Consider the following 27,628-nt stretch of genomic DNA (forward strand, 5'->3'; position numbering starts at 1 on the left):
TAACTATCAGATTCAAACAATGTTTAATTTATATATGAACATTACATTTTGTTGGTTTTTTCTGTCTTGTTCATTATTGTAAATTCTCATTAAACTTTCTCTTATTTAAATATAGTCAGCAATAGATATAATGTTTCATGAGATATACTCACATATGTATTGTAGAATGAGCTAATTTGATCTACGATTTTTTGATGCTCAGGAAATAAATTGATTTCATAATATGTTTAAAAGTAAACAGCACACATGAATTTTATTGAACAATCTCAATTATTATTGATATATTGAACATATAACATAAGACTTTCATGTTCCTCACACAATTGCCTAGCTCGTACCCTCCTTCCTTTAACTCAAGGGCACTTAGGTTCACCCTTGGAGTTCTTCAAGTCCCTGTAACAAGGGCACTCATCCTTGTGCCCATAAGTCCCCGACGGCACACAATTACATTTCTCGCAACAAATCCCACAATATTTGAGACATCGCTTCTGTAAATGTGCCTTGGAGCACCTAAACGCACATTTTGAGTCGCAAAAAGGCGATCCACCCTGCACAAATGTGGTTTCAAACAGAGAAGAGACAAGAACAAGGGCGAGTAGGAGAGTTGCAACCTTCATTTTCTCCATTTGTTATGCTCTCTTCGCTTGAGAATAAACTAATATAGTGTTTTAGTGCTATGCTTTGTCAAATGATGTTGTAAAAAACAAGACGAGGTCGGCTATTTATTGGCAAATGGACATGCTCAAACATGCAAAGTTAATTTCATGCATTCATTGCAAAAATTAATTTGTAAGATTATTTTCCTAAATTTTCGTTTATCAAAAGAGATATTTTCTTAAAGTCGATCGGCGATGTGAATATGTGACAAATATTATCAATATATTTAATGGAATTAATTTTCCCAATATCCCCTGATATTTTATCTTTAATACACATGCATGCACGATATTCAGTTTGATTTTGAACTCAAAAAAAATATTCAGCTTGCTTTTTTATTATGAAGCATATACTCGCATGTTACATTAATATATTATTATTAAAAAAATTGCGCTAGCTCTAAATCAATCGAAGTTTGTTATTTAATTTGGTACCAATTGGAGAGAAACATCTGAAGTTTAATCAATCGAAGATTTGTTATTTAATTTGGTACCAATTGCAGAGAGAGATCAGAAATTTTAGAGGCAGAAATATGAAGAACCCCAGAAAACGAGGAAAGGGATTCATTGTTTGATATGTTAAACCAATAGCGCATATTTTTTTCAAGCTCTGTATATAATATATTTGAATTATTATTGTTATTTTTTATTTTGGAAAAAAAACTTTGAACAGATTACACAAGTGATATATTTGTTTGTAAAAAAAAAATTAGATTACAAAGACGACATATGTTTCGGAAAAAATATTAATTTTTGCCTTTTTACTAGTAATAATAATTATAGTATTATAATAATTTGACAAATATTCCGATTAAACTTATCACCAACATTGAAGTAACTTGCTCAAAAAAAAAAAAATACATTGAACTGGAACATATATATGACCATTAATCAGATTTTATAAATCAGGAAAAAGAATTGTGACTTATATTGCAAAAAAACTTGAATATACATACAAGGAGAAAACAAGATAAAAAAGAGGATTGTCGTTTCATTGGACTCAACCGAGTTCGAATCAAGTTTTGATTGAGTTGCTCACACATTAGTAATTTGACTCACTTGCACCCTTAATTAGATCCCCATTTTTTATTCTTTCTAAATCAGACATGACAGTGTAAAGTAAAATCTGTTTAATTTTGTTGAACATGTGTCATAGACTTTACAACAAGGAGCATTGCAATAGATTCTCTCTTTTTTTTTGCTATGTTGAGAGTTGTTATCATAGGGTTTTTCAGCAAAAAATTCACGCTCGTAGCGACCTTAGCGGATTGCTTTCTTCTGTTTCAAAAACTCCTAATCCATTGAAATTTTAAAAATTAATTGGAGAAACAAGATAGTTTTAGGGGGATTTGGAAATCTATTGGTATGTAATTTTTCGCGACAAAATTATTATAAGACTAAAATAAAAGTCGTGGCATGCCATATTTTTTAAATAAGTTTGTGTGGAGATCGATCTTGATATAAATCATCTTTGTGGTTGCAATCAGCTCCATTAATAAATTTCTCATGCAAATCTTGTTTTGACTATCAGATTCAGACAAATACTAATAATAATAATACACATTTTTTTGGTATTTTTTCAGTCTTCTTCATTCTTGTAAATTCTTAACAAATCTCTTATTTAGATATACTCAACATAAGATAGAATTTTTCATGAGATTTACACTCACATGTATTATACAATGAGATATTACGATGTATCATGATATTGTCGATATATAACTGAAAAAGTTAAATTCTGATACTGAGAAAATAAACTGATTTTATAATATTTTTAAAAGGTAAACATCACATATGAATATTCTTGCACACCCTCAATTAATATTCATATATTAAACATACATGAGATTTTCAAGTTTTTCACACAAATGTCCTCGTGCTCCCCTTTAACTTAAGGACACTTAGATCCACCTCTAAAGGTTTTCATGTCCCCGTTGTAAAACCCGAGATTTTGTAGTATCGTGATCATATCAGTTTAATATCAGATTAATAATTTGATTATACTAGGATGGTGTAATCTGGGATAAATTTAAATTAATATCGTGTATATTTTCGAGATTTGATTGAGATGAAAGATTTAGAATATCACCCGTTATCACGATTTTATCACGATTCTCGATAAAGATTTGATTCAAATTCAAACGCGATATCACTCGATCAGGATAACAGCCAACCCCTATAAATAGGAGGGCCCTATAACTCGAAAATCACACCATTTTCAACTCCACATTTTCGAGACTCTCCCCTAGCCTCCCTAGGAATTTTCGAGCACAGCGAAGCGCTGCCGCCGTCTAGCCGCCGAAGAGGAATTTTCGAAATTCCTGTGCAAGCAATCCTAGTTATTTACGTTTTCTTCTCATCAAGAATTCAAGGTAAGTGGGCTGTTTTAAATTTCGGTTTTATGCATATTAAATTTTCGGGTTTTGGTTTAAAAATGCGGTCGAGTACCGTCGTTTTGTCTATACGTTTTTACGAAAGTTGGTACGTTTTTTATTGACACTGTGAGAATTCCCTGAAAATGGGTGGAATTCCTACATATGGCCCCTAACAGTGGGATAGAACTGTTTTACGGCCTCGCCCCCTTAGAGGAACAAAACTTAGGGATTGATATCAGTAAACCATGAAAGGTGAAAAATCGCAGTGTCGCAGTGTTATTATGTTACGGATATGATGTTACGATTATGAAAAGCATGTTGTATTTATATGTATGTTTCGAAAATTTTGTAAAAATGTTTATGTTGTTTTCAATATCCCCACTTGCTGAGTATTCCCAAATACTCACCCCCTTACACCCTTCCCCAGATAAATCCGAAGAACAGGTTGAAGAAGAAGAATTTGAACAATTTTGGGGATGGTGAAGTTTGTGATTTAGTTTAGTTATGTTATTATTTATTGAATTTTAGTACTTTAAATTTTATGTAAGACGCTTCCGCAGATTTATTTTAATTCAGTTGTAAAGACAGTTGTTTTTTTTGAGAAATTATGAAATAAACTGGTTTTTTGGTTTATACTATGCTACGAGGCTGGTTGTTTTCAATTGTGTGATTGTTAAACAACGCCGATGTCGACTAACCCCGGTCTCGGGGCGTGACATTTTAGTGGTATCAGAGCCGCCAGGTTCAAAATCCGAGTGGAAGAATCGAGTTTCAAAAAAAAAAATTTCGGAAATTTTCGTATTTCGGCCAAACAGCACCTTACGAGCCGCCGAGCTTCTTCGCCGATTCCAGCCGTTTCCGGTACCCGTTCTTCGATCGGAGACCAGTTCCGAAATCGTCCCGACGAGACGAACAAAAGCCCTCAACCAATTTTGGATTTCGCGTTCGTATGCGACGAGAATTTTAGATCTACCAATTCTCGTATAAACCCTAAATCGCCGAAACATTTTGGTCCAATTACCCTATCAATCCTACTCCGATTTTCAATTATTATTAGGTAAACCATCTAATTTCCATGGGTAACTTTTCCCAAGAATCAATTTTGTAATTGGATCAACCAATCGGAAACGCCTAATTTCATTGAATTAACCGAGTTGCGCGAGTTTCCGGCCAAATTAGGTAGTGTTCCGACCGGTTCTTTCTGTGATGTCACCGGTTCCGTGACCCTTACGCCGTCGCCGTCATCGTCATACGCTTCTGCTCCGACTATACTCCGGCGGGTCAACCCGGCGAGTCAACTCGGCCGAGTCAACGAGTCAACCCGCCAACATTTTCCTTCTATTTTCGGAAATTTTCGGAAATATACATATATTTCGATATCCTGCTCTATTAGTTCTTGATATTTTATTTTGTCCTATTTGTGATATTCTGAGCATTTCTTTTTTTGTTTCCAGGAAATGGAGAGATATCGGATTAGAGTGTTTTACTGAGCCATTCTTAGCAGTTAATTTCCATTGTCGCTACGTTTTTCTATACAGTACATTCATTTCATTAGATTGGTCATGCTAATTTATTTTCCTGTTTGAGAAATCAATAAAATATTTTATTTGTTCCATTGATTTCAATTTACTTCTACGCAATCTATTGTATGAACTTTACTCGTACAACAAATTCTTAGAACTTGCAATCTGTAGGAAATGGCGGGCAGACCCCCAAGACAGAACCGCAACCCGCGTTATGCTAATACCAACCGTGAAGGCAGACAGGAGAACGAGCAAGGGAATGGACCCCCGCCGACAGTCAACTTAAGCCAAGCCGATCTTATGGCCATAGCCACCATTGTGGCAACAACACTGCAAGGGTTGGGAAATCAGAACGTCAATCAGCCACCACCACCTCCACCACCAAATAGAATCAAGTTCCACTATGAATCACTCCGCAAGAATAGGTGTCCAACCTTCAGTGGAGCCGCTGACCCTGAAGTTAGCCAGAGTTGGCTAAAAAGTGTAGAGACTCAACATCGCCTATTGGAAGTTCCTGAGGCACTGAAAGTGGACGTGACTGTGCCGTTCCTGGAAGATAAAGCAGGAAAATGGTGGGAAGCAATCTCGCCAGCCATGACAGCTGCAGGACCAATGACTTGGCAGCGATTCCGAGAAGCCTTTCTGAAACAGTATTATCCAGCCGAGGTCAGACTGCAGAAACTGAGTGAGTTTGAAAACCTCACTCAAACTTCGGATATGTCGGTTGTGGAATACACCTCCCAGTTCAATGCCCTTGGATCTTATGCTCCAACAATCATGGCAGATGAAGTTCTGAAATTGCACCGCTTTAAGAAAGGGTTGAACAGCAGGATCCAATCAGCTCTAGCAGTCTACCAGCCTGCGAATTTTTCAGACCTGATGGGCGCAGCGATCCGAGCTGAAACGGACATCCAGCGCAGGGAGAAGGAATTTAAAAACAAAAGGCCTATGAGTAGTCAATCTTCGCTCGACGGTCAGACTTTCAAGAAGCCTAACCAGTCCGGTGGACCGTCTAGAGAGCCTTCGCCTAACTCAAGTTACCAAGATATTAAGCCTTGCCCAACCTGTCACTTACGACACCTGGGAGAATGCCGAATAAATAGTGGAGTATGCTTCGGATGTGGGAAAGCCGGACACCGAATTGCCGAATGTCCTACTGCCGCCAACCAAGCAGCCGGGCCCAACAGGGGAACTAGGCCAAATACAGGGGCTAACCCCAACAAGCCAAAGGAAGGCAAGCCTAACGCCAGGGTGTTCGCCATGAATCAAGAAGAGGCGGACGACGCCAATGAAGTCGTATCAGGTACCATCTTAATTCAAAAAGTACCTGCTTATGCATTGTTTGATTGTGGTGCTACACACTCTTTTGTGTCCAAGAGATTTGCTAAAGAAATTAGGACTTAAGCCCGAGTCACTAGCTGAACCTTTTCGAATAGCCAACCAAAGTTTCGAGGACGAAACTTCCCATAAGGAGGGAGGGATGTAAAACCCGGGATTTTGTAGTATCGTGATCATATCAGTTTAATATCAGATTAATAATTTGATTATACTAGGATGGTGTAATCTGGGATAAATTTAAATTAATATCGTGTATATTTTCGAGATTTGATTGAGATGAAAGATTTAGAATATAACCCGTTATCACGATTTTATCACGATTCTCGATAAAGATTTGATTCAAATTCAAACGTGATATCACTCGATCAGGATAACAGCCAACCCCTATAAATAGGAGGGCCTTATAACTCGAAAATCACACCATTTTCAACTCCAAATTTTCGAGACTCTCCCCTAGCCTCCCTAGGAATTTTCGAGCACAGCGAAGCGCTGCCGCCGTCTAGCCGCCGAAGAGGAATTTTCGAAATTCCTGTGCAAGCAATCCTAGTTATTCACGTTTTCTTCTCATCAAGAATTCAAGGTAAGTGGGCTGTTTTAAATTTCGGTTTTATGCATATTAAATTTTCGGTTTTTGGTTTAAAAATGCGGTCGAGTACCGTCGTTTTGTCTATACGTTTTTACGAAAGTTGGTACGTTTTTTATTGACAATGTGAGAATTCCCTGAAAATGGGTGGAATTCCAACATATGGCCCCTAACAGTGGGATAGAACTGTTTTACGGCCTTGCCCCCTTAGAGGATCAAAACTTAGGGACTGATATCAGTAAACCATGAAAGGTGAAAAATCGCAGTGTCGCAGTGTTATTATGTTACAGATATGATGTTACGATTATGAAAAGCATGTTGTATTTATATGTATGTTTCGAAAATGTTGTAAAAATGTTTATGTTGTTTTCAATATCCCCCACTTGCTGAATATTCCCAAATATTCACCCCCTTACATCCTTCCCAGATAAATCCGAAGAACAGGTTGAAGAAGAAGAATCTGAACAATTTTGGGGATGGTGAAGTTTGTGATTTAGTTTAGTTATGTTATTATTTATTGAATTTTAGTACTTTAAATTTTATGTAAGACGCTTCCGCAGATTTATTTTAATTCAGTTGTAAAGACAGTTGTTTTTTTTTTGAGAAATTATGAAATAAACTGGTTTTTTGGTTTATACTATGCTACGAGGCTGGTTGTTTTCAATTGTGTGATTGTTAAACAACGCCGATGTCGACTAACCCCAGTCTCGGGGCGTGACACCCGTAACAAGGACATTCATCGAAGTGCCCGGAAGTCCCCGACGGCACACAATGACAGTTATTGCAACAAATTCCACAATATTTGAGACACCGGTGATATAAATGTGCCTTGGAGCACCTAACCGCGCATTTCGAATCACAAAAAGACGATCCACCCTGCACAAATGTTGTTTCGAGCAAGGAAGAGACGAGAAAAAGGGCGAGGACGAGAGTTGCCACCTTCATTTTCTCCATTTGTTATGCTGTATATGGTCACTTGAAAATAAACAATAAACTAATAAAGTGTTTTCAGTGCTATGTTTTTATTTGTTTAAGGATGTTGTCAAAAAGCAAGATAAGGTCGGCTATTTATTGGCAAAAAGGCATGCTAACACATGCAAAGTTAATTTTATGCTGTTAATACTACATTAATTGGAATCTAACAGCTGTGCTATTGGAGGAGTGGTGAGAAATCATGAGGGACAACCAGTAGTAGTCTTTGGAAGGAAGATTGACATGCCCCAATCGGTTTTATGCGCTGAGCTTATTGCTATTCGCGAGGGCTTAAAATTGGCTCAACTACATAACTTACAGATTAATCAAATTGCTTCAGATTCTCTCCTTGCCGTGCAAGCAGTCACAAGGCCGGAAGAGAACCTTAGCTATTCAGGCTCCATCGCTTCAGATATCAAATTCCTATTGAATTCTCGAAACAACCCTTCACTTCTTCATGTTCGTCGATTTGCAAATATGGTAGCCCATTCGATAGCAGCTTTTGTTATTTCTTCCAACTCTCAATTTGTATGGGAGGCCGGAGCTTTTCCATTATGGTTGATTCAACTTGTAACTAAGGACATCTTGGCTATGAAATAATTACAAGCGTTAACCATCAAAAAAAAATTGGAATATTTTTTCCCTAATGATCGTTTATTTAGAGATATTCTAAGCAGATATTTTCTTAAAAGTTGGCAGTTTGAATGTGCGAAAGAGAATCTCTAACAAATCTTCAATATAATCAATTAAATTAATGCTCTTATCACCCCAGTCATATTTCAAGATATTTTGTTATCTAACCTTAGTTAACATTATTTTTAAAAAATGAATTTATGTAGTATATTTTTTTTGATGGTAATTTATGTAGTATATTTCAAATACACTAAAGATGTCGTTATTTTTAAATAGTTGATCATGTCTATTTTCCTAAATATCTCTGATATTTTCACAAATAGCTTGGTTATTAAGTTAGTGTTTTGTTCTTGGGACAACAACTTGCGATTTTAGGTGTAACTTATTTTGTGGTTATAGTTATTAACAGGCTAAAATAAAAGTCGAGGCATGCCATATTTTTGTAATAAGTTCGTGTATTCATAAGAAGAGACGATCTCGGTACAATGTTCATCTGTGTGATTACAATTAGCTCGATGAATAAATTTCTCGATACAATTCTTATTTTAACTATCAGATTCAAACACTGTTTTATATATGAATACATTGTGTTGGGTTTTTTTGGTCTTCTCCATTATTGTAAATTCTCATTAAACTTTCTCTTATTTAAATATAGTCAACAATAGATATAATGTTTCATGAGATATACTCGCTTGTTTTGTAGAATGAGCTAATTTGATCTACGATTTTTTGATACTCAGGAAATAAATTGATTTCATAATATGTTTAAAAATAAACATCACACATGAATTTTATTGAACAATCTCAATTATTATTGATATATTGAACATATAACATAAGATTTTCATGTTTCGCACACAATTGCCTCATACCCTCCTTCCTTTTAACTCAAGGGCACTTAGGTTCACCCTTGGAGTTCTTCAAGTCCCTGTAACAAGGGCACTCATCCTTGTGCCCATAAGTCCCCGACGGCACACAATTACATTTCTCGCAACAAATCCCACAATACTTGAGACACCGCTTCTGTAAATGTGCCTTGGAGCACCTAAACGCGCATTTTGAGTCGCAAAAAGGCGATCCACCCTGCACAAATGTGGTTTCAAGCAAAGAAGAGACAAGAACAAGGGCGAGTAGGAGAGTTGCAAACTTCATTTTCTCCATTTGTTATGCTCTCTTCCCTTGATAATAAACTAATATAGTGTTTTTAGTGCTGTGCTTTGTCAAATGATGTTGTCAAAAACAAGACGAGGTCGGCTATTTATTGGCAAATGGACATGCTCAAACATGCGAAGTTAATTTCATGCATTCATTGCAAAATTAATTTGTAAGATTATTTTCCTAAATTTTTTTTATTAAGAGATATTTTTTTAAAGTCGATCGGCGATGTGAATATGTGACAAATATTATCAATATATTTAATGGAATTAATTTTCCCAATATCCCCTGATATTTTATCTTTAATACACATGCATGCGAGATATTCAGTTTGATTTTGAAAACTCAAAAAAAAATATTCAGCTTTCTTTTTTTATTATGAAGCATATACTCGCATGTTACATTAATATAGTATCATTAAAAAAAATCGCGCTAGCTCTAAATCAATTGAAGATTTGTTATTTAATTTGGTACCAATTGGAGAGAAACATCTGAAATTTTTCATTCGAGTTGCAATTTTTATTATGAAATATATACATGCAACAATATTACATAATTATATTATCATTAAAACAAAAATTGAACTGATACTAAAGCAATCGAAGATGTGGTATTTAACTTGGTACCAATAATTATAGAGAAAGACTTGAAATTCTAGCTAGAGACAGAAAAAGTAGGAAGAAAAATTGTCACCAACAACATTAAAGTAGCATTAGCACTAATCAGCTTTTCGAAATCAGGAAAAGAAATGTGGTTTATATTGGATAAGAGCTTGCACATACAAGCAGAAAACAAAATAAGAGGATTAATAATATTGTTTCAAGAAAGAAAATAAAGAAATCCATTGAGATAAAGTCTTCAATCTAAGTTATCTACACCTTTTGTTTTTGCCGAACCTTATAAATGCTATATTTTATTGTTTTGTTGACTACGAGGAGCATTGCAATGAGATTCCATGCAGGGGCGGAGCCAAAGGCTCCTGTACCCGGGCTTCCACGGTCAGGTGGTCCATTTTTTTTTAAAAAAAATTATATGTAAATTTTATATAATTTTGGAATAATATAATATTAGTTCGAGTAGATCAATTTAATATATTAAAAAATTTTAGAGTTTAAAATTTTAATTCGGGCTGAGCCATATTTCTGGCTCCGCCACTGAATTTCCATGTATCATTTATTTTTGTTGTTGATGTTATTCTTAATTTCAGTCTGATGCATTATTGGCATATTATTAATGGAATTCATATATATTTAAAATAAATATCGAACAAACCCAGTGGGAATCACCTTTGTTCGAAAAGAATAACTTTTGGCTTCACTTAATTTTACCGATTCACATAAACATGAGTGAGTCTCATGTGAGATCGTCTCACGGATCTTAATCTGTGAGACGGGTCAACCCTACCCATATTCACAATAAAAAGTAATACTCTTAGCATAAAAAATAATACTTTTTCATGGATAACCCAAATAAAAGATCCGTCTCACAAATAAGACCCGTGAGACCGTCTCACACAAGTTTTTGTCCATAAACATTGTACCTTTTTGTGAGTTTAGTTCTCAATTTTTGAAACTGAATGTTCAAATCTACGGATAAATAATTTAAATTATAATAGAAAAAAGCTTGTTAAAAGAATATTAGGTTAAACACCAAATATAATATGAGACAGATCTCCGACTCGATCCGACCCGACATATAAAAATATTAAATTTAAAATAGTATTATCATTTTACTAAAAATAAAATTGAATTAGTTTTTTTTTCACACACCTAAACTTTAACTGATATTAATTTTAGACTTTTATTTCCAAAATTTTTATTTTTATTTCTCAAACAGTTCAAGATGATATCTAAAATAATCAGCTCTTATTTAAATTCCACTTTGGGCCCCATGCAATAAGCCTAATTAACCCTTTCTCTGACCCAAGCCCGTACATAACCATGTCCTAATTTGCTTAAACCCTCACGTGACTAACACAGACTGCACGTTTACAAGTCGACGCTACTAGCTCCTCCAAGGAAACGGCACTGGTGGCGGCCCTCGTAGCGGCCTCGGCGGCTTGTTTCCGGCGAGTAAATTTTCTATTTGGTTCAATTTTTCTTACGGTCCTGAATTGATTTCTTCTGCTTCAACTCGTAATCTATTGAAATTAGATAAAATTAATTGGAGGAACATGATAATTTTACGTGCTTGTGACAGATGGCTGATGGTTACATAATTGAACTAGGAAGCCATCGCGGTTCATAAAATTGCTTAAAGTTCCAATCTTGATAAGTGCAGAGAGAAAAATGGAGTTTTTTTCTCAAAATCTTTATTGCAGGCTTGTGGATTGACTTCAGCGATTGCTTCATCGTCTTAATTATCTTTTACAACTTAACTAAGTTTCTGTTTGCAAATAAGCTCAACCTGCTGAAGTTAGATTTTTCCTTGACAAGTGTTTGTTGGGTTCCTATTCCACAGACGTCTGTTTTCATCAAGTAAATCACCTCCACCACTGCTGTTACTACCTATACAAGTAGCATCTCAGCGGTTGATGGGATCTCAGGCAAGTGAATTGGAATGGCCTGCCAACAGGGTAAGGGATACCTTTGTCAAATTCTTTGAAGACAAAGCGCATGTTCATTGGAAATCAAGTCCCGTCGTTCCTCTCAATGATCCAACTCTTCTTTTTGCCAATGCCGGTGTTGTATTTCCCCCTTCCTTCGCTCCCTCACTTTTATGATTTTAGTGGCCGTGTGACCTTTCTTGTGTTGTACTGAATACTGACATCCTTGTAATATCGTGGGCACAGGGATGAATCAGTTCAAACCCATATTTCTAGGCACTGCCGACCCCAACACTGAGTTAAGCAAACTGACCCGTGCTTGCAACACCCAAAAGTGTATCCGTGCTGGTGGTAAACACAACGATCTCGATGATGTGGGCAAGGACACTTACCACCACACTTTCTTTGAGATGCTTGGAAATTGGTCATTTGGGGACTACTTCAAGAAGGAAGCAATTGAATGGGCTTGGGAGCTTCTCACCAAGGTAAGCCTGCTCATATATCACCAGTCATTATGACCAAGATGGAAAGAAAGATGACACACTTCATCACTTTTTGTCTTTTTTCTGTTTCAATATTTTATCTCTTTCAGGTGTATAAATTACCTAGCGATCGAATATATGCCACCTATTTTGGAGGTGACGAAAAACTTGGTCTTCCACCTGATACTGAAGCTATGAAAAATTGGCTCAAATATCTCCCTCCTGGGCGCGTATTGCCTTTTGGATGTAAAGTACGTCCATTCTTCATGTTCAACTTCCGTACATATGCATGAACAGAAACTACAACAAACTAGTCCCATATTACGAAAAGATTCAGCTTCTTAATTATGCTCAGAGCTGCATGAAAATTCTATAGCCTTGATTTAAGTTGGTATTAGGGTTGGTTTTCACCTTCTCAAATAATGCAATACTGTTGCTGCTTTCTATTACCATGAAACTTTGGAGGCTGTGGCCCATAGAATTTTTGTGACCTCTCGTTCGCACGGTAAAGCAAGAAAAATCTTGAGCAGAAGAAAGAAGTCTGATAAAAAAACGTGGTGAATGATAGACCAATGTGCTGCTAACTTGAGTATTACATGAGCATGTAAAGTAAATTCTAGTTTCTTTCCTTTTTTAATTTTGTTTAAAAATTATTTGCTGCTTTGAACAGGACAATTTCTGGGAGATGGGAGATACCGGACCTTGTGGCCCCTGCACTGAAATTCATTTCGATAGGATCGGAAATCGTGATGCTTCTTCGCTTGTGAACAATGATGATCCTACGGCAATTGAGATATGGAATCTTGTGTTTATTCAGGTCAATTCATCATTGTTTATGGGCTCTTAAACTGCTTATTTCAAGTCTGAATGTATCATAGTTTCTCTCAGATCATTGATATATTTTCTTTGTTGACATTCACAGTTTAACAGGGAATCTGATGGCTCATTAAAATCTCTACCTGCGAAACATGTGGACACCGGAATGGGTTTCGAGAGACTTACTTCTATTCTCCAAACTAAGATGAGCAATTATGATACCGATGTGTTCTTACCCATCTTTGATGCAATACAGAAGGTAAACTGCGATTCAAAATTTATTACGTCCCGCCCTCGAGATTTATTACAAATGACACTCTTTTTACTAATTTAATGATCGAATAATCTAGAATAAATAGCAATGTGATTTTGAAGATATATTATTTTATCGACTGACATGAATCATAATTAAGTACTTTGGATTTAGATTGTTTTGTGTTATGGTGTTTGTGTTGGCGACATAGTTTTTCATCACTACTATATTATTTTGGAGTTGATTATTTGTGTTATGGTGTTTGTGTTGGCAAAGTAGCTTTTCATCTCTACTTTATTGTTTTAGAGTTTGATTATGTGGTGTTACAGTGTTTGTTACCGATGTAATTTTACTTTCCAGCTTCTCTACAGTGGTCCTACGTAATGTTGGTATCAAGTTCTTTGAGTAGTTTCTGAAATCTGATCTTTCAACAGGCTACTGGATGCCGGCCATATACTGGAAAAGTTGGATCTGATGATGTGGATAAAGTTGACATGGCATACAGGGTAGTGGCTGATCATATTAGAACGATTTCATTTGCCATTGCTGATGGCTCGTGCCCTGGTAAACTGCTGCACTTTGTCTTGACGATCAATTTAGTTCCTAGTTCATGGTTATCTTCAACTAATGCATTAGTACGTGTGAACGGACATTCCTCTCTCTCTCTCTCTCTCTCTCTCTCTCTATCTCTATCTCTCTCTACTCCACCACCCCCCCCCCCACCCCTAACCTACCCATCAGTGACATCTAGTTCGGTTAATTATACATTTCTTGAAAAAAATAATATAATTCTCCAACAATGTTGTTTTTATATGATGTGATGTTAAGAAATTAAGCTGTAGGAATTTTGGTTATCTGTGTGTGAGGAGGCCTTCAAAGTTCGATTATTATAATGTTGAGATTCCATGTTTTCTGATAGTACCTGAAGTAATATGTTATTTGTTATTAAAGTTAAAGTTAAAACGTGTACTTGGAGTCCATGTTGATTTGATCATTTTCAGGCAATGAGGGGCGTGAATATGTACTAAGGCGCATTCTTCGTCGAGCTGTGCGATATGGTACTGAAGTCTTAAAAGCACAGCAAGGCTTCTTCAATGGGTACAAAACAACATACTTGTTTTTTGAATAATAATATCATTATATTACATACACACGTCGAGAAGACAAGTAGTGGTTTGAACTCGATATCCACCTGAATGACATGTAGGTGGAGCAGGCTGGTCTATTGTGTGTTTTTGTGCGTATGAGACTACGAGTGTATATGTGTGTAGGCATGCATGCATGCATTTATGTCTACGTAATATATTTATGTGCGAGTGTATCTGTGTATTTTTTTCATTTGTATTTATATCACTTAATAAAATCCTATGATACCCGAAAATCCTGTGACACCTCGATCTGTCGTTTTTCAGTTCATAATTTTTATTCATCTCTTTTATTGACTATAGTTTTATACTCTATTTTTTTCGTTACTACTTTTTATGTCCTGTTTTATGTATATCATTCGATAATGCATTCAATTTATCTGGGCACTTCCCAATTCATATTTGGGCTATTTGACTGGTTGCAATTGCAATTTGAAGAATTATTAGACAATTTAATTTCAAGGAGGTATTTGCTTGTATTAATGTCTAAATTTGAGTTGGGCTTTCTTTAAGAAATTTAATGTATTTTTAGATGATTGTGTACGCTTGAAGTTGGTTTTCTGCTGATCAAAATTCACATTTACATGGATGCGTACTTGTAGTTTGTGTTATAATCAATGAGATTTGGTAATGGCCATCTATACTTCAAGTTAACTGACATCAACTTCATAACATTTTGTACGATCCAGTTGGATTAGGTTTTTAACTCTATGATTTTAAATTTAAATATTTTTTAGTTTCCGTGCCGCACGAGTTCATCTTTAAGTGTTTATACTTTATGAAATTTGATTATTTTCTATAATATTGAGGTTGTTTTTAAAAATAAATGAAATGAAACAGCTCCAGCCCTTTAAGTGGTAGCCACATCCTCACGTTGGGCCTGTATTGTATATATGCAACACTTTTGTGGGCTGGGAATTTCCCAGCAGTTTCCTGCCCAGTTATTTTGATGGTTTCTATTTTGGTCCAGTTCGGTCATTAACATATTTTTTATAGCTAAAATTGTGTTTTATGTAGTTTGCTGACATAAAATCAATGTATCTGTTCAATGTGGTGTAATTGCATTGTCTTCCCATGATTATATCATTACAAAACAGTCTGGTAGATGTTGTGGTGGATGTTATGGGAGATGTTTTCCCCGAGCTGAAGCAACACAAGATAAAAATTCGGGAGATCATTGCAGATGAAGAAGCCAGCTTTGGCAGGACTTTGGTTAAAGTATGTATGCTATTTTTGGCTTCCTTATCATTTGTATGGCTTTACTTTGTGTCCAGCACGGATGGTTCAAGTATATAACTTCCATGTTTTGACCAGTACAGATTCCTTTAGAGTGTTTGTTCACCTGAAACATTCAATTGCAAGATAGTGTACACAAAGAACTTCTTAAACTAGGGAGTGCCACTGATTTTTAACCTTATCCACATTATCAGAATTTAAAAGTTCTTGGACGACGAAGGTTTATAATTTTACTTCTATCATTTTTAAGATATTCAGTAATAGGCGGAGTAATAATGAGTTTTATATTTGTTAAACCACTCTGTAGCTAAGTGGATACAGAATGCTCCTGAACTACATGTGATTTTATTAATATAATATCGATAATGCTGGCTTAACCTATCTGTGCTCTATGGCTATAAACTGCGAAGATTATTCTGCCCTCATACTAGTTTTATCAATATATATATATATATAGATGCCCATTAATTCTGATAGTTTTGTGTTCATTTGGTAACCCACTTATCTCATTGTTTGACCTCTTCTTCAGGGAATCGAGAAATTTAAGAAGGCTGCTCAAGAAGTCCAAGGGGCAATCCTCAGTGGGCAGGCAAGGGGTTCTTGTTGGCTTTTGTTCTTGTTTCAACTTTATCTCGTTCTTGTATTTGTTCTGATATGTGTAATATGGTCAGTATCAGTTCTAAATTATTATGTTACAAGTTCACTATGATTTATTGCTCTTACTTGTATACACTTGTCATTTTTATAGACCGATACTTGTCAATTATGCGATTGAATCAATAATTTGAAGTTTGTTGCTACTTCAAATTAAATAAGAGTCGGATCGAACCAACCATTTCTAATTCCACATTTGATGAATAATGGAAGTAATGTTGCTTTGTCTTCTCAATATATTTTTCTCATCTATTTAACTTTTAAGTAAAATTCGAGGAGCAACATTAACAACTTAATTACAACCTCCAAGGCAACAATAGATAACCTGCACATAACATGTAATAAGCCATCAACTGACTTTATTTTATAATTATTGAACTTTACGAGGCAAAATGCTTTTTTTTTCCAGAATATGGAACAGAATTTATTAATAAATATGAAGGTTATAGTCTAAGTGGTTTTAGCTTTAGCAGAACTTATCATACATGCTTCCTACTTTTCAAGATTAAGTATTCACAATTAATTGTTAAAATAAGTTCTGCTACTCCAGCTGGCCATCGATGCTCGTTGATTTGCTGGTGCTTTGTCTCATCGCACTTACTCAAATGAATGCAGGATGCTTTTGACTTATGGGACACATATGGATTTCCTCTGGATCTAACACAGGTGACTATCCAACCATGTTTTGGGCATGAAAAAATAAATTTTTCGTGAATAACATTTACATCTTATGTCTCGCAGTTGATGGCAGAAGAAAGAGGCCTGTCTGTTGACATTGAAGGTTTCAATGTGGCTATGGATAAGGCAAGAGAAAGGTCAAGGAATGCTCTGAATAAGGTGGACAATTTGTGGTTCTACTTGTTCATATAGATGATGTCGTTAAATATCGTTAATTTACTGCTTCTAGTTCAAAGTGAAATTTTGATATAGATGGATGAAAAAATTGTCAATAATAAGTTTCATTCTAAATTGGCGGGGTATTGTTTGTGAATATGATCTATAATAATTCTTGGAGGGTTCTTTTGTACAAATCAACAGCAAGCTGGTGGCATTATAGCCATGGATGCTGATGCGACATCTGTATTGCACAAAAGAGGAGTTGCTGCTACAGATGACTCATTTAAGTTTTCGAGGATTCAGGTTTGTGCCTTGATGGACTTGAGCATTCTAGTGGTTACACATTTTGAATGATTCCTGCGATGTATTACTGTTTGCACCTCTTTGTTATATCATTAACAAATAACAAAATTGTTTCTGAACCGAGTTTTTTTTGTTGAAAACCCAATAGTGTGATGAATCAGTGTTCCTTTTGTTGAAAATTGATTTCTAATTGCTTTTCGCTATAAATATGGTTGATTGTTCTAGTGATTGTTATTTGCCTCTTTAGTTGAGTGTAATAACATACTTTTAACTCATTATTATTATTGCTATGATTTTTAAATGAGAGTTATGCTGATCTCAATTGATTGGCCAGACCAATTGACCTGAAATTGACTAGGTACCTAGTCAACCACTTCGTTAAAGCTGAAAAAATTGATAAATGTTCTTACAGTTTGTTAGGTACCTGAAGTTGAATTATTTGGTTATTTTCTTCCTAAGAAGTTGGTTCAATGTGAACTTAGTCATGTAAATCTGTTATAACTTCTTCTTTCGTGTAGCAAATAAATTATTACTTGAAGATCAATGTATTTACATGGCTCGTGGTTCTAGGATCATGAAAGTGTGATAAAGGCTATTTACACCGGAAGTGAGTATTTGGAAAGTGTTGCTCCCAATGAAGAGGTTGGCATTATCCTGGAAACTACCAGCTTCTATGCTGAGCAAGGTGGTCAGGTGAATATTTGTTTTGATAAGGATCTGTAATGGATTTTTTTATTTATTAAATCTGTAACGGATTTGAGTATAAGAATCATATATAATTTTACTGTTTAAAAGGTATTTTAACCATTGAATGAAGTCAATGAATAAAGTACTTGGATCAGGAGCTAGATTTTTCAGGCATAGAAGAATTACTCACCTCTTACACGATGAATTATGCTTGATTAGTTTATGCATTTTTGTAAGCTCTTTTATTCTACATTGTTTCTGTTTGCTTTGATGTTAAACAGTAAAGCAGCTCTTTTTATATATTTTTGAAGTCTCTCTTGTATGATTGCATATGCATGACATACTTTCATATGTGCTGGAGTTGTCTCAAATCATTTCCTTGTAGATATATGATACCGGAATGCTAGTAGGCCATGATGGAGTTTTTGAAGTGACTAACGTTCAGATCTATGGTGGATTTGTTGTTCATATTGGCTCATTTCGTGGAAAAACTGGCAGATTGTATATTGGAGATAAAGCTATTTGTAAGGTAAAATGTTCCTTCATGCTCTCATAGATGATCTCTGCCATTCAACATGCCATAATAATTGCAGTTTTCTTTATTTTGGGTTGAGCAGGTTAACTATGAAAGACGGACAATGATTGCTCCGAATCATACATGCACACACATGTTGAATTTTGCTCTAAGGGTATGGCTCATGAATAAAGTTCATGGAAGCTTCTAATACTAGTGGTTTTTCTAAGTATGTCACAAGTGTAGTCTTTGACTAAATTGCATATGTGCAGCAAGTACTTGGGAATCATGTTGACCAGAAAGGTTCCATTGTTCTTCCTGAAAAATTGAGATTTGATTTTTCTCATGGTAAGATTATTGTTGTTTTTTGATCATATTCATTACGAGTATTCCAATTGTTTTCACACCTGAAATAGGAAAACCTGTAAAGCCTGAGGAGCTGCGAAAAATCGAGTCAATTGTAAATGAACAAATACAAGAAGGGCTGGATGTATTTTCAAAGGAGACCAGGCTGACTGATGCAAAGAGTATAAAAGGTCTAAGAGCTGTTTTCGGGGAGGTAAGCTTCTCCAAACAATTTCTCTTTAGTTTATTAGATCAAGGATTAAATGTTTTGTATTTTCTACTTTTCAATATTGACGCAAGCGGTCACTTCTGTTGATACAGGTGTATCCTGACCCTGTCAGGGTAGTTTCAATTGGTAAGAAAGTTGAGGATCTACTTGCTAATCCTGATAATGAAGACTGGTTGTCAATCTCTGCTGAGCTCTGCGGAGGTAAATATCATGGAAATTTAATTGTTATCTAGAGGTGGAACTTTTAGGATTCTAAAGTTGTTTGTTCATGTCTACAGGTACACATATGTCAAACACGAGGGAAGCCAAGGCATTCGCTCTCTTGTCCGAGGAAGGGATTGCTAAGGGAGTCCGTAGAGTTACGGCAGTGACGTTAGATTATGCGTTCAGAGCCATGGAACTGGCATCCTCCCTTGAACAGGAAATAAACGAAGCATTCAGGACTGAAGGAACCATTTTGGAACAGGTTCTTACACTAATCATTCTGGATTGCATGAGTCATGGATTGCTATATATGTTTATGGTATAAAGATATATCCTCGAGCACTGACTCATGCTAGTCCTCATTCAAGAAGGGATTTTTCCGACACTTTCTGATTTTATGAGTTAATAAATTATTTTTTATTTCCCTCGATATCAGAAAGTAACCTCTTTAAATGGCCGTGTGGAAGGAGCATCTATCCCTTCAGCAAAGAAAGCTGATCTCAAGGCCAAAATCTCGGAGCTCCAGGTACTTTCTGTAAATTCTTTGTGGTGTTAGTTGTCAACAGAAGCTCATTCATCTGTTCTCGACTTCAAAAATCATATATGGAGATGCGATGCTACTTTTCCTCTTTTTTTTTCTCTTGTTTTTTTTATTGTTTGAGTGATGAAAAATGGGCTTTTCACTTGGAATACAGGTGCTTGTGTAAATTTCTTCGTAAGTGCATAGGTAACTGAATTTCCAAAAATGTTCCACATGAGTAGAATCGAGGTTAGGAATAATTTTTCTTCTATAAAAATTATGATTAAAATGTTCTAAACATTCTCCACAGAATTGAATTGAACGTCAAGGAAACATTGTATCTTCAATTATTAGTTATTGTTTCAAATTAGATGTTAAATGCCAAACTTGGTTTCTCCCATGACTAAAGGTGACAGGAGGTCTGAATCTAACCGCCGTTCATGGTAGAGGAACTAGATCAGACTAGTGTTAATGTGGATTAAGCCCAGGTTGTAGGGGTATTTGTAAAAGTTGACACGTTCCCCAATTTTCCTCTTCTTTTGACATGTCCGAGACAATTCAAGACAAATATTTGAGAAAGGTATTCAAAACTAACTCCAAGATTGCTGGCAGAGTCAAGTGATTAAAGCCAAGAAGAAAATCGGTGAAGAGAATATGCAGAAAGCCATTGATAGTACTGTGCAAATGGCAGAAGCTGCTTCTTCAAATGGAAAAGCATACTGCATCTCGCATGTCAATGTTGGTTCAGATACTACTGCCATCAGAGAAGCAGTTGTCAAAGTCATGGAGAAGAAGGTTTTAAGTTTCCTACTCGTTATCTTGCTACCCACTGTTCTGTTTCATAAGTTACATGAAATTACACCAGCCTTCTTAATTTCATTGGTGGATGAATAGGGTATGGCGGCTATGGTTTTCAGTAAGGATGAAACAGTGAACAAGGCCTTTGTGTGTGCTGGTGTGCCGGAGAAAGAAGGCAAGTACAAGCAATTAAATGTCACAGAATGGTTGAAGAAAGTTTTGGATCCCATTGGCGGAAAGGGTGGTGGCGGAAAAGGGGGTCTTGCACAAGGCCAGGTATGCTACTTTGATTCATCGTACGCTTACTGCATGCTAGCTACTCGTCGTCGTTTTATTTATATTCCTCCCTTCTTTCATTCAGGCAAGTGATGTATCCCATATGGCAACTGCAATGGATGTGGCTGAATCCTTTGCTGCCATGAAGTTGAACTGATGCAAAGGGCATTTGACTCGTAAGAGAGTGTTTCAATTATTCACTAAACAATCTATTGTTTATCAGTATTTATAATACTCGAAGTTTACCTGGATTAGAAGTTGAAGTGAATTCCCCCATCAGAATCAACCTTTTACTGGGAAACTAAAATGTTTACTGGAATTTTCTCTCTTTTTTCATTTCCTCGTTCGGTTTCATGCCCGGAGTTGTGCTTTCATTTTTTAATGCCACGATGTGGAATCACATGCTGGTTTGATGTTTGAGAGTATGTATTATTCGCATCCCGGTTTGTCTTCGCAAGTACTGAATCAATTATTTTCTTCACGAGGGCAAATATGAAATATATACTTGGATTGTGTGGAGTTTTACTTTCCTCCCAGTCAGGCGGGGATTTCAGTGGACCATGAATAAATTGCACATGCACATATAATTAATGTTATATCAGAAGAAATACTATTTGTATATCATCTCAAACTTCACATTAACTACTAAAGACACCTAGATTAGTCTGTAATACATTTAAAGAAAATCGACATTAATCAACAAACTTTATGCATATAATTGATTATATTCTTATAAACACCGCATGAAATTAATTAAATTAGTTTTGTAACAAAATCTTCCTAAAATGTTTGAGTTCACACTCTTCGATTCATAATTCTCGAGCACTTTATTTTAAATTTTTTTGAGAATGTAAGCATTTAGTAATATAATAAATGAGTGAAGAAAATTAAAGCATACTCGTGAAGCACAAACTTTCTTGATGCTTTTCTTTGTGGTTAAATAGAGAAAATGACATTAAATAAATAAAAATTTAAATGTTGCTGACTTTTGTTTAGGATAGGTGAACAAATTCATAGTGCAGAATAGATCAAATAGAATAAAAAAATATATAATTTTTTTTATTTATGATGATTGCTTTAGTCCTAATTAAATCCATGAGACAGAAAAATATATCAATTTTAATGTCTTTTGAGATTAAATAACACTCTTTCTTTTTAATAAAATAAATTCTATTGATAATTTGAATTCAAAATTGAAATAAATGAATCGAACACTTATTTTAAACACATCAGTTAAAGGCGGCATATAAATCAATATGTCAACATAAAACATTAGAAAAAGAATTCAACACGTTTTTCAGGCAAGATTCTTTTGCAAATCAATTTCCTAGACATTTCCACGAGGTTTGAACCGCGAAGAACTGATGCATAGTTCTGATTAAGTTTTATTAATTATCACAAAATACTAAATTACGTAGAAATAAATTGAATAATGTGATTGGTGGCCATGTGACTTGGTTGTCAGAATTGACTGTTTCACGTGCTATTTACAACGTGTCTGCTGAAGTTTTCTTAGTTCCCGAAAAAACCCTTGTTGACTCTATCCATTCAAAATCTTAATTCTTGTTCCTACAAATACAGCCCTCTTTCACATTAAAGTCTCAAATTATACCATCTTTGCTTAAGCATTTTTCTAAGGCTTTCTATAACTTTGAATCCCAAATACACAGTATCTTTTTTCCATTGTGCTAAGATCAAATATGGCTATGACTACAAGCTCTAACGTTGTCTTCCACGAGTCGACCCGGTTCCAATTGAAGCCATATCAGAGACCTCAAGTTATGTCATTGAATCCTGTCTCCAACTTGGGTATCTCAAATTTCAACATCAGATTTGAGGGCAACAAATCAAGGGTGCAATTTGGTAGGAAACTCAAAAGGTATGTATATGTATGAGTTTAGTTCTTGATACAATTTTACCTACATAGTTCTGCAAAAAATTACATATATGCTATATATAGTTGAGTTTCTCTCTTGTAAAAGAATTTTATTTTGCTAGATTGGAATGATGGATTTGAAATATGTTTGTTTGTTTGCATTGCAGGAGTTCTTTTACTGTTTATGCTAATAGTGTGCCGGTAGCTCCATTGCCTTCTACCCCTCCACCTTCCGGATCAATGTAAATTCAATTTGCTCATTTGTAACTCCACACACACACACACACACACACACATATTCTTGAAATATAATATATTTCATTTCATTTATCAATCCTGACTGATATACTAGATTTTATCTACCAAAATTGCAGCAGAAGTTGGATTCTTGGAATGGTGGTATCCCTGATACTGCCTTTCTTCTCTCACAAATGGGGGCCATTATGGGTTCTTGAAAGTAAGGAATTTCTCCCCGAACTTAATTTTTTTCTTGTTTTTCTACAAATAACATCATATTTTCAACTCTCCTCGGAAATTTCGACGCTCAACTCATTGGACGAATTTAATCTGTGGATTGCAGAGAGGATTGTGAGTACAGTGCAAACAATGGAAGATATAGTGGAAGTGGTTGAAAAAGTGGCGGAGGAGGTAGAGAAGATTGCCGAAGACATATCGGATGATCTTCCCCAAGGAAAACTAAAGGACATGGTGGACTTTGTTGAAAATATGGCTGATAAAACTGCTAAAACTGCTGATTCTCTCGATCAACTTATTGACAAGGTAAACAAAAAAATAGTGTCTGAAAACAATGAAAAAAATTCAAGAACTAGCTAGAATTTAATAACTTTGTTTTCTTAAAGGCGGTGATCGAATATTATTTGATCTATAAAACAAAATATCTATTGCATATGATAAATTAATTAATAGAATGAAATATACATGAAATATTTTTTGAAGAAATTTTAGAATAAAAAATACGTTCTCAGTTTATTTTAGACTAATTATTTTGAATACAATGTGAAAATGCAGGTTCAAGAAATGGAAGAGAAGGTGGAATGCATAGTCGAATCAATAGACAAGGAAGGAAACAGTTCTCCTACAGAAGCAACCCAAGGCAATTGACTAGTATTATTTGTTTAGGCTCAGATTTCTTTAATTTATTCATTGTTGACTAATCAGGAATCACACTTGCAATTTTGTATATAAGTGCATGCCAATTGCTATCCATATTAATAATAAATATATCTTTTTTTTTCCATCATTTCCGTAGAAGCTAGAGTTCTTCTGACTATTTTATTTTATTTTTTGAAATTTTTTATTAGAATATATAATTTGTTAGCTCAAAGATTATTGAACTAATCTATAAAACTTTAATGTATTGAAAGCTCGAGACAGGATTAATAGACTAAAAATTTATATCAAACCCTAAAAATTTTGAAGTACAGACACCAGCTGATATGTATTTCAAAATCACAAAAGATTTTTGACCTATCAGTATCATTATCTTACAAATCATGTGTTATATACATTGAACATACAAATTACACATAAAATTATTGAATTTAGGTACATAGATATAGATCATCCACCCACCTACCGCGCCCTAAAAAAAATTCTATTAGGTGGGAGCTGCGAAATAGCCTTATACATTGACCTATTTTTATTTATTTTGATATCAATCATTGGAATAAAATATAACTATCATTCAATCTCATTTTCATTCTATTTCAAGATTGATTTTATTCTTGTATTATTTCATTCACTCGTATCAATCATGTCGTAAGAAGAAATGTAAGAATTAATATTTATCAAACCTATTTTTGTAAATGAAAAGAAACCAGCCTAAAAATAACGCATGCATGTGATACGTACAGCTATAGTAAATTGGAAGCTATACGTGCATGCCTGAGTGAGAAGCCAGATTTGAACAAATTTAAATCTAATTATATTAATTACAAGTGGAACCTGCATTTTACAGATATAAAGATATTAAATTAATACAAAGTTTCTAATGAATATTATTTGCACCTTTATTTAATTCATGAATAAGTTCGTCTTTGATACAATTGGACTCAACAGCATGTGCTGGAGTGGGGATATGAGGATATATCAAATAAAAAAACAATGCTAACTAAATGTGAACAGTTTTGTCGTTTGTGATGGGTGGCCCTAACCAGGTTGTCATTTTTCTCTCTTTTTTTTCCCAAGTTGTCATAAAAATTTCTTTCGATATTTATTTATTTTTTGTATCTCATCTTGCTTACATATAATAATATTAATATGTATGAGTGACAATTCGTTTTTAAATAAAATCGTATAATATGAAATTATCTTGGCGGACGGTTTTTTTTTTTTTTATAAAAAAAATTGACTTTAGTCTCATACCTCTTCTTCAAATAGTGTTCTTTAAATCACATTATTTACTTTGTCGATCCTATTTTTAGATGCATCATATATGGCAATGAGATGCTAATAATATGACATTAGTTAAATTGTATCTAAAATTTTCATTTATCAATATATGTGATATTCATTATTTTTTAATAAATCTTGTATATCTTACTATCTTATAATGATTTAACATCTTATAATAATCGTATTTGATCTTAAATATAGATAGACATAAATATCTTCCATCTTATTCATTGATAAAAATAAAAAAAAAAGTAATAAAAGGAGAATATGTTTGGAACTCCGATTTATGGAGAAATAATGGTAATTTTTTGTAAATCTATATATTATCCTTGAATAAAGTTGATTGATCACTTGACGACAAGAAACAATTATATATTATTTAGCTTTTCTTAAGTCATATCATGATTTCTTTATCAATATTTATTTGCTAATTTATACATATTATAGAGATTAAATTATATATGGACGCAAGACAACAATATATACTACGATTTTTGAAAATGATTGTATGCTATATATCTCACATACAATGTTTTTTTGTAATTATTATTTATATGGCGTGTTCTATAAAATTTACGTGTATTCATTTATTATATAAATTTACATAGCAGACGTTTTGCATGTGTGTTAGATTATTTAATTGGCAACATGATTATAAAATATCAACAACAAATGATAAAAATATCATATTATTTTAAAGAATGGTCTTTTGCTCACGAATATGAGATTATTCGTGGGTAAATGCGCATATTTGAGCAAATTTTTTAGAGAATCTGGTTGACAGAGAGGAAACATTTTATATTGCATGTGATCTATCCTTTCTTGATTTGAAACAAAGTGGAAAAATTAGAAGTTCCCGTGACTACCCACAATCAACACACATCTACCACGGTTGTTATTTCTACTTATCGATAAAAACTTGTGTGAGACGATCCCACGAGTCGTATTTGTGAGATTGATCGAAAATAAATCCTTTGAAATATATCAAAATAAGGAAAGATATAATAATTAGTTTGATTATTTATAAGTTGATAACTCAAATTTATCCTTGACAAAAATAAATAATCAATTATTTGATATAATAGTTTATCCGATCACATCATAATAACCAGTAATCCTGTTTGTTTTGTTTTGTTTTCTCAGTTTAGGTATGTTCATGTTTTAGAATTTTCAAAGAGAATTTGGAGGGTGTGGTGACGTTGAGTCCCGGCCCCGTCCCCACTCTTTCATTATTGTTTATCCACACAGACAAAATCAATCCCAAAAGATGGATAAAGTATCCGATGATTCTGGGCCATAGATCCGGGCAACCATTCTCTATTAACACATTGCATCGGCGACCAAGTTTAACAACAAATTCTTGATAATGTGTGTAAATTGAGGTTCCAGGTACTGCGTATCCTCAGTCGATGGCGGAAACAGGGAGATTGACGGGGACGGTGAAATGGTTCAGTGGTCAAAAGGGATTCGGCTTCATCACCACCGATGATGGCGGCGAAGATATATTCGTGCACTTCTCGGAGATCCAGTCGGATGGTTTCAGGACTCTTCGGGAGGGCCAGCGGGTTGAGTTCAAGGTGGGAAGTGAGGAAGACGGGTCAAGCAGAGCTGTGGATGTCATGATTCTGGCAAGGAATTACACCCATGGAGGAAGACGCGGTGTTCGTGGTGGTTATAGAGGGGGGAGGTCCGGCGGTGGGTACCGAGGCGAAAGTGTAGGTGATGGGATGGAGTGTTATAACTGTGGAAGAACGGGTCATCTGGCTAGGGATTGTTATCGTGACGGCGGAGGAGCTGCTGGTGGATACAGAGGTTATAGCCGTGGCGGCGGCGGCCGCGGTAGAGGTCGCCGAGGCGGTGGCCGCGGCAGGGAGTGTTACAATTGTGGTGAAGAGGGGCATTTTGCGAGGGATTGTCCAGTTCAGCAAAGTTGATGAATTTAACTATTTATTATTATTATTATTATTATTTAAATATTATATATTATATGTTCTTCTTTTGGCCTATGTGAGTCTATGTGGATTTGGTTTTATTATTTTGAATTGTAAGTTTTTTAACGAGTGTAACTCATTGTAACTATTCTTTTTAAAAATATATTTTTATAATATTTTAAATATTCACATAATATAAAAGCAAAAACTTATGTGAGACGGTTTCACGGGTCGTATTCGTGAGACGGATCTCTTATTTGGGTTATCCATGAAAAAGTATTACTTTTTATGCTAAGAGTATTAATATTTATTGAGAATATTGATGGG

The 27,628-nt window shown here is 34.9% G+C and overlaps 5 protein-coding genes across 5 annotated transcripts; 4 read left to right on the top strand and 1 right to left on the bottom strand.

Annotated features, from left to right (window-relative positions):
* The first annotated feature begins 4,728 nt into the window (after window positions 1-4,728).
* On the top strand, window positions 4,729-5,958 carry LOC140817264 (uncharacterized). The gene has a single exon (XM_073176903.1). It carries the CDS (start codon window positions 4,729-4,731, stop codon window positions 5,956-5,958), a length of 1,230 nt encoding a protein of 409 aa, XP_073033004.1.
* Window positions 5,959-8,968: 3,010 nt separating this feature from the next.
* On the bottom strand, window positions 8,969-9,241 carry LOC140817265 (peamaclein-like). The gene has a single exon (XM_073176904.1). The coding sequence runs from the start codon at window positions 9,239-9,241 to the stop codon at window positions 8,969-8,971; it is 273 nt and encodes a 90-aa protein (XP_073033005.1).
* Window positions 9,242-11,701: 2,460 nt separating this feature from the next.
* LOC140817475 (alanine--tRNA ligase-like) lies at window positions 11,702-21,433 on the top strand. Its single transcript, XM_073177182.1, has 23 exons — window positions 11,702-11,916; window positions 12,027-12,265; window positions 12,373-12,513; window positions 12,933-13,079; window positions 13,185-13,337; window positions 13,766-13,895; window positions 14,333-14,429; window positions 15,574-15,694; window positions 16,242-16,301; window positions 16,982-17,032; window positions 17,108-17,203; window positions 17,405-17,506; window positions 18,077-18,199; window positions 18,579-18,722; window positions 18,811-18,882; window positions 18,980-19,055; window positions 19,124-19,266; window positions 19,374-19,482; window positions 19,560-19,747; window positions 19,922-20,011; window positions 20,618-20,800; window positions 20,900-21,079; window positions 21,165-21,433. Exons 1-23 carry the CDS (start codon window positions 11,769-11,771, stop codon window positions 21,234-21,236), a joined length of 2,865 nt encoding a protein of 954 aa, XP_073033283.1. The 5' UTR covers window positions 11,702-11,768; the 3' UTR covers window positions 21,237-21,433.
* Window positions 21,434-22,667: 1,234 nt separating this feature from the next.
* LOC140816618 (uncharacterized) lies at window positions 22,668-24,208 on the top strand. The gene is made up of 5 exons (XM_073175997.1): window positions 22,668-22,958; window positions 23,123-23,197; window positions 23,330-23,412; window positions 23,536-23,735; window positions 23,985-24,208. Exons 1-5 carry the CDS (start codon window positions 22,780-22,782, stop codon window positions 24,075-24,077), a joined length of 630 nt encoding a protein of 209 aa, XP_073032098.1. The 5' UTR covers window positions 22,668-22,779; the 3' UTR covers window positions 24,078-24,208.
* Window positions 24,209-26,517: 2,309 nt separating this feature from the next.
* On the top strand, window positions 26,518-27,462 carry LOC140816464 (cold shock domain-containing protein 3-like). The gene has a single exon (XM_073175752.1). The coding sequence runs from the start codon at window positions 26,780-26,782 to the stop codon at window positions 27,302-27,304; it is 525 nt and encodes a 174-aa protein (XP_073031853.1). The 5' UTR covers window positions 26,518-26,779; the 3' UTR covers window positions 27,305-27,462.
* Window positions 27,463-27,628: the final 166 nt, after the last annotated feature.

The sequence above is a fragment of the Primulina eburnea genome, chromosome 16 (assembly GCF_022965805.1).
Source record: "Primulina eburnea isolate SZY01 chromosome 16, ASM2296580v1, whole genome shotgun sequence".
NCBI classification, from domain to species: domain Eukaryota; kingdom Viridiplantae; phylum Streptophyta; class Magnoliopsida; order Lamiales; family Gesneriaceae; genus Primulina; species Primulina eburnea.

Coding starts and splice junctions, on each gene's coding strand:
- LOC140817264 (XM_073176903.1), top strand. CDS start 4,729: ATGGCGGGCAGACCCCCAAGACAGAACCGCAACCCGCGTTATGCTAAT.
- LOC140817265 (XM_073176904.1), bottom strand. CDS start 9,241: ATGGAGAAAATGAAGTTTGCAACTCTCCTACTCGCCCTTGTTCTTGTC.
- LOC140817475 (XM_073177182.1), top strand. CDS start 11,769: ATGGGATCTCAGGCAAGTGAATTGGAATGGCCTGCCAACAGGGTAAGG. Junction 19,056..19,123: donor GAGATTTGATTTTTCTCATG/GTAAGATTATTG, acceptor CACCTGAAATAG/GAAAACCTGTAAAGCCTGAG. Junction 19,267..19,373: donor TAAGAGCTGTTTTCGGGGAG/GTAAGCTTCTCC, acceptor CTGTTGATACAG/GTGTATCCTGACCCTGTCAG.
- LOC140816618 (XM_073175997.1), top strand. CDS start 22,780: ATGGCTATGACTACAAGCTCTAACGTTGTCTTCCACGAGTCGACCCGG. Junction 23,198..23,329: donor CCTCCACCTTCCGGATCAAT/GTAAATTCAATT, acceptor CCAAAATTGCAG/CAGAAGTTGGATTCTTGGAA. Junction 23,736..23,984: donor TCGATCAACTTATTGACAAG/GTAAACAAAAAA, acceptor GTGAAAATGCAG/GTTCAAGAAATGGAAGAGAA.
- LOC140816464 (XM_073175752.1), top strand. CDS start 26,780: ATGGCGGAAACAGGGAGATTGACGGGGACGGTGAAATGGTTCAGTGGT.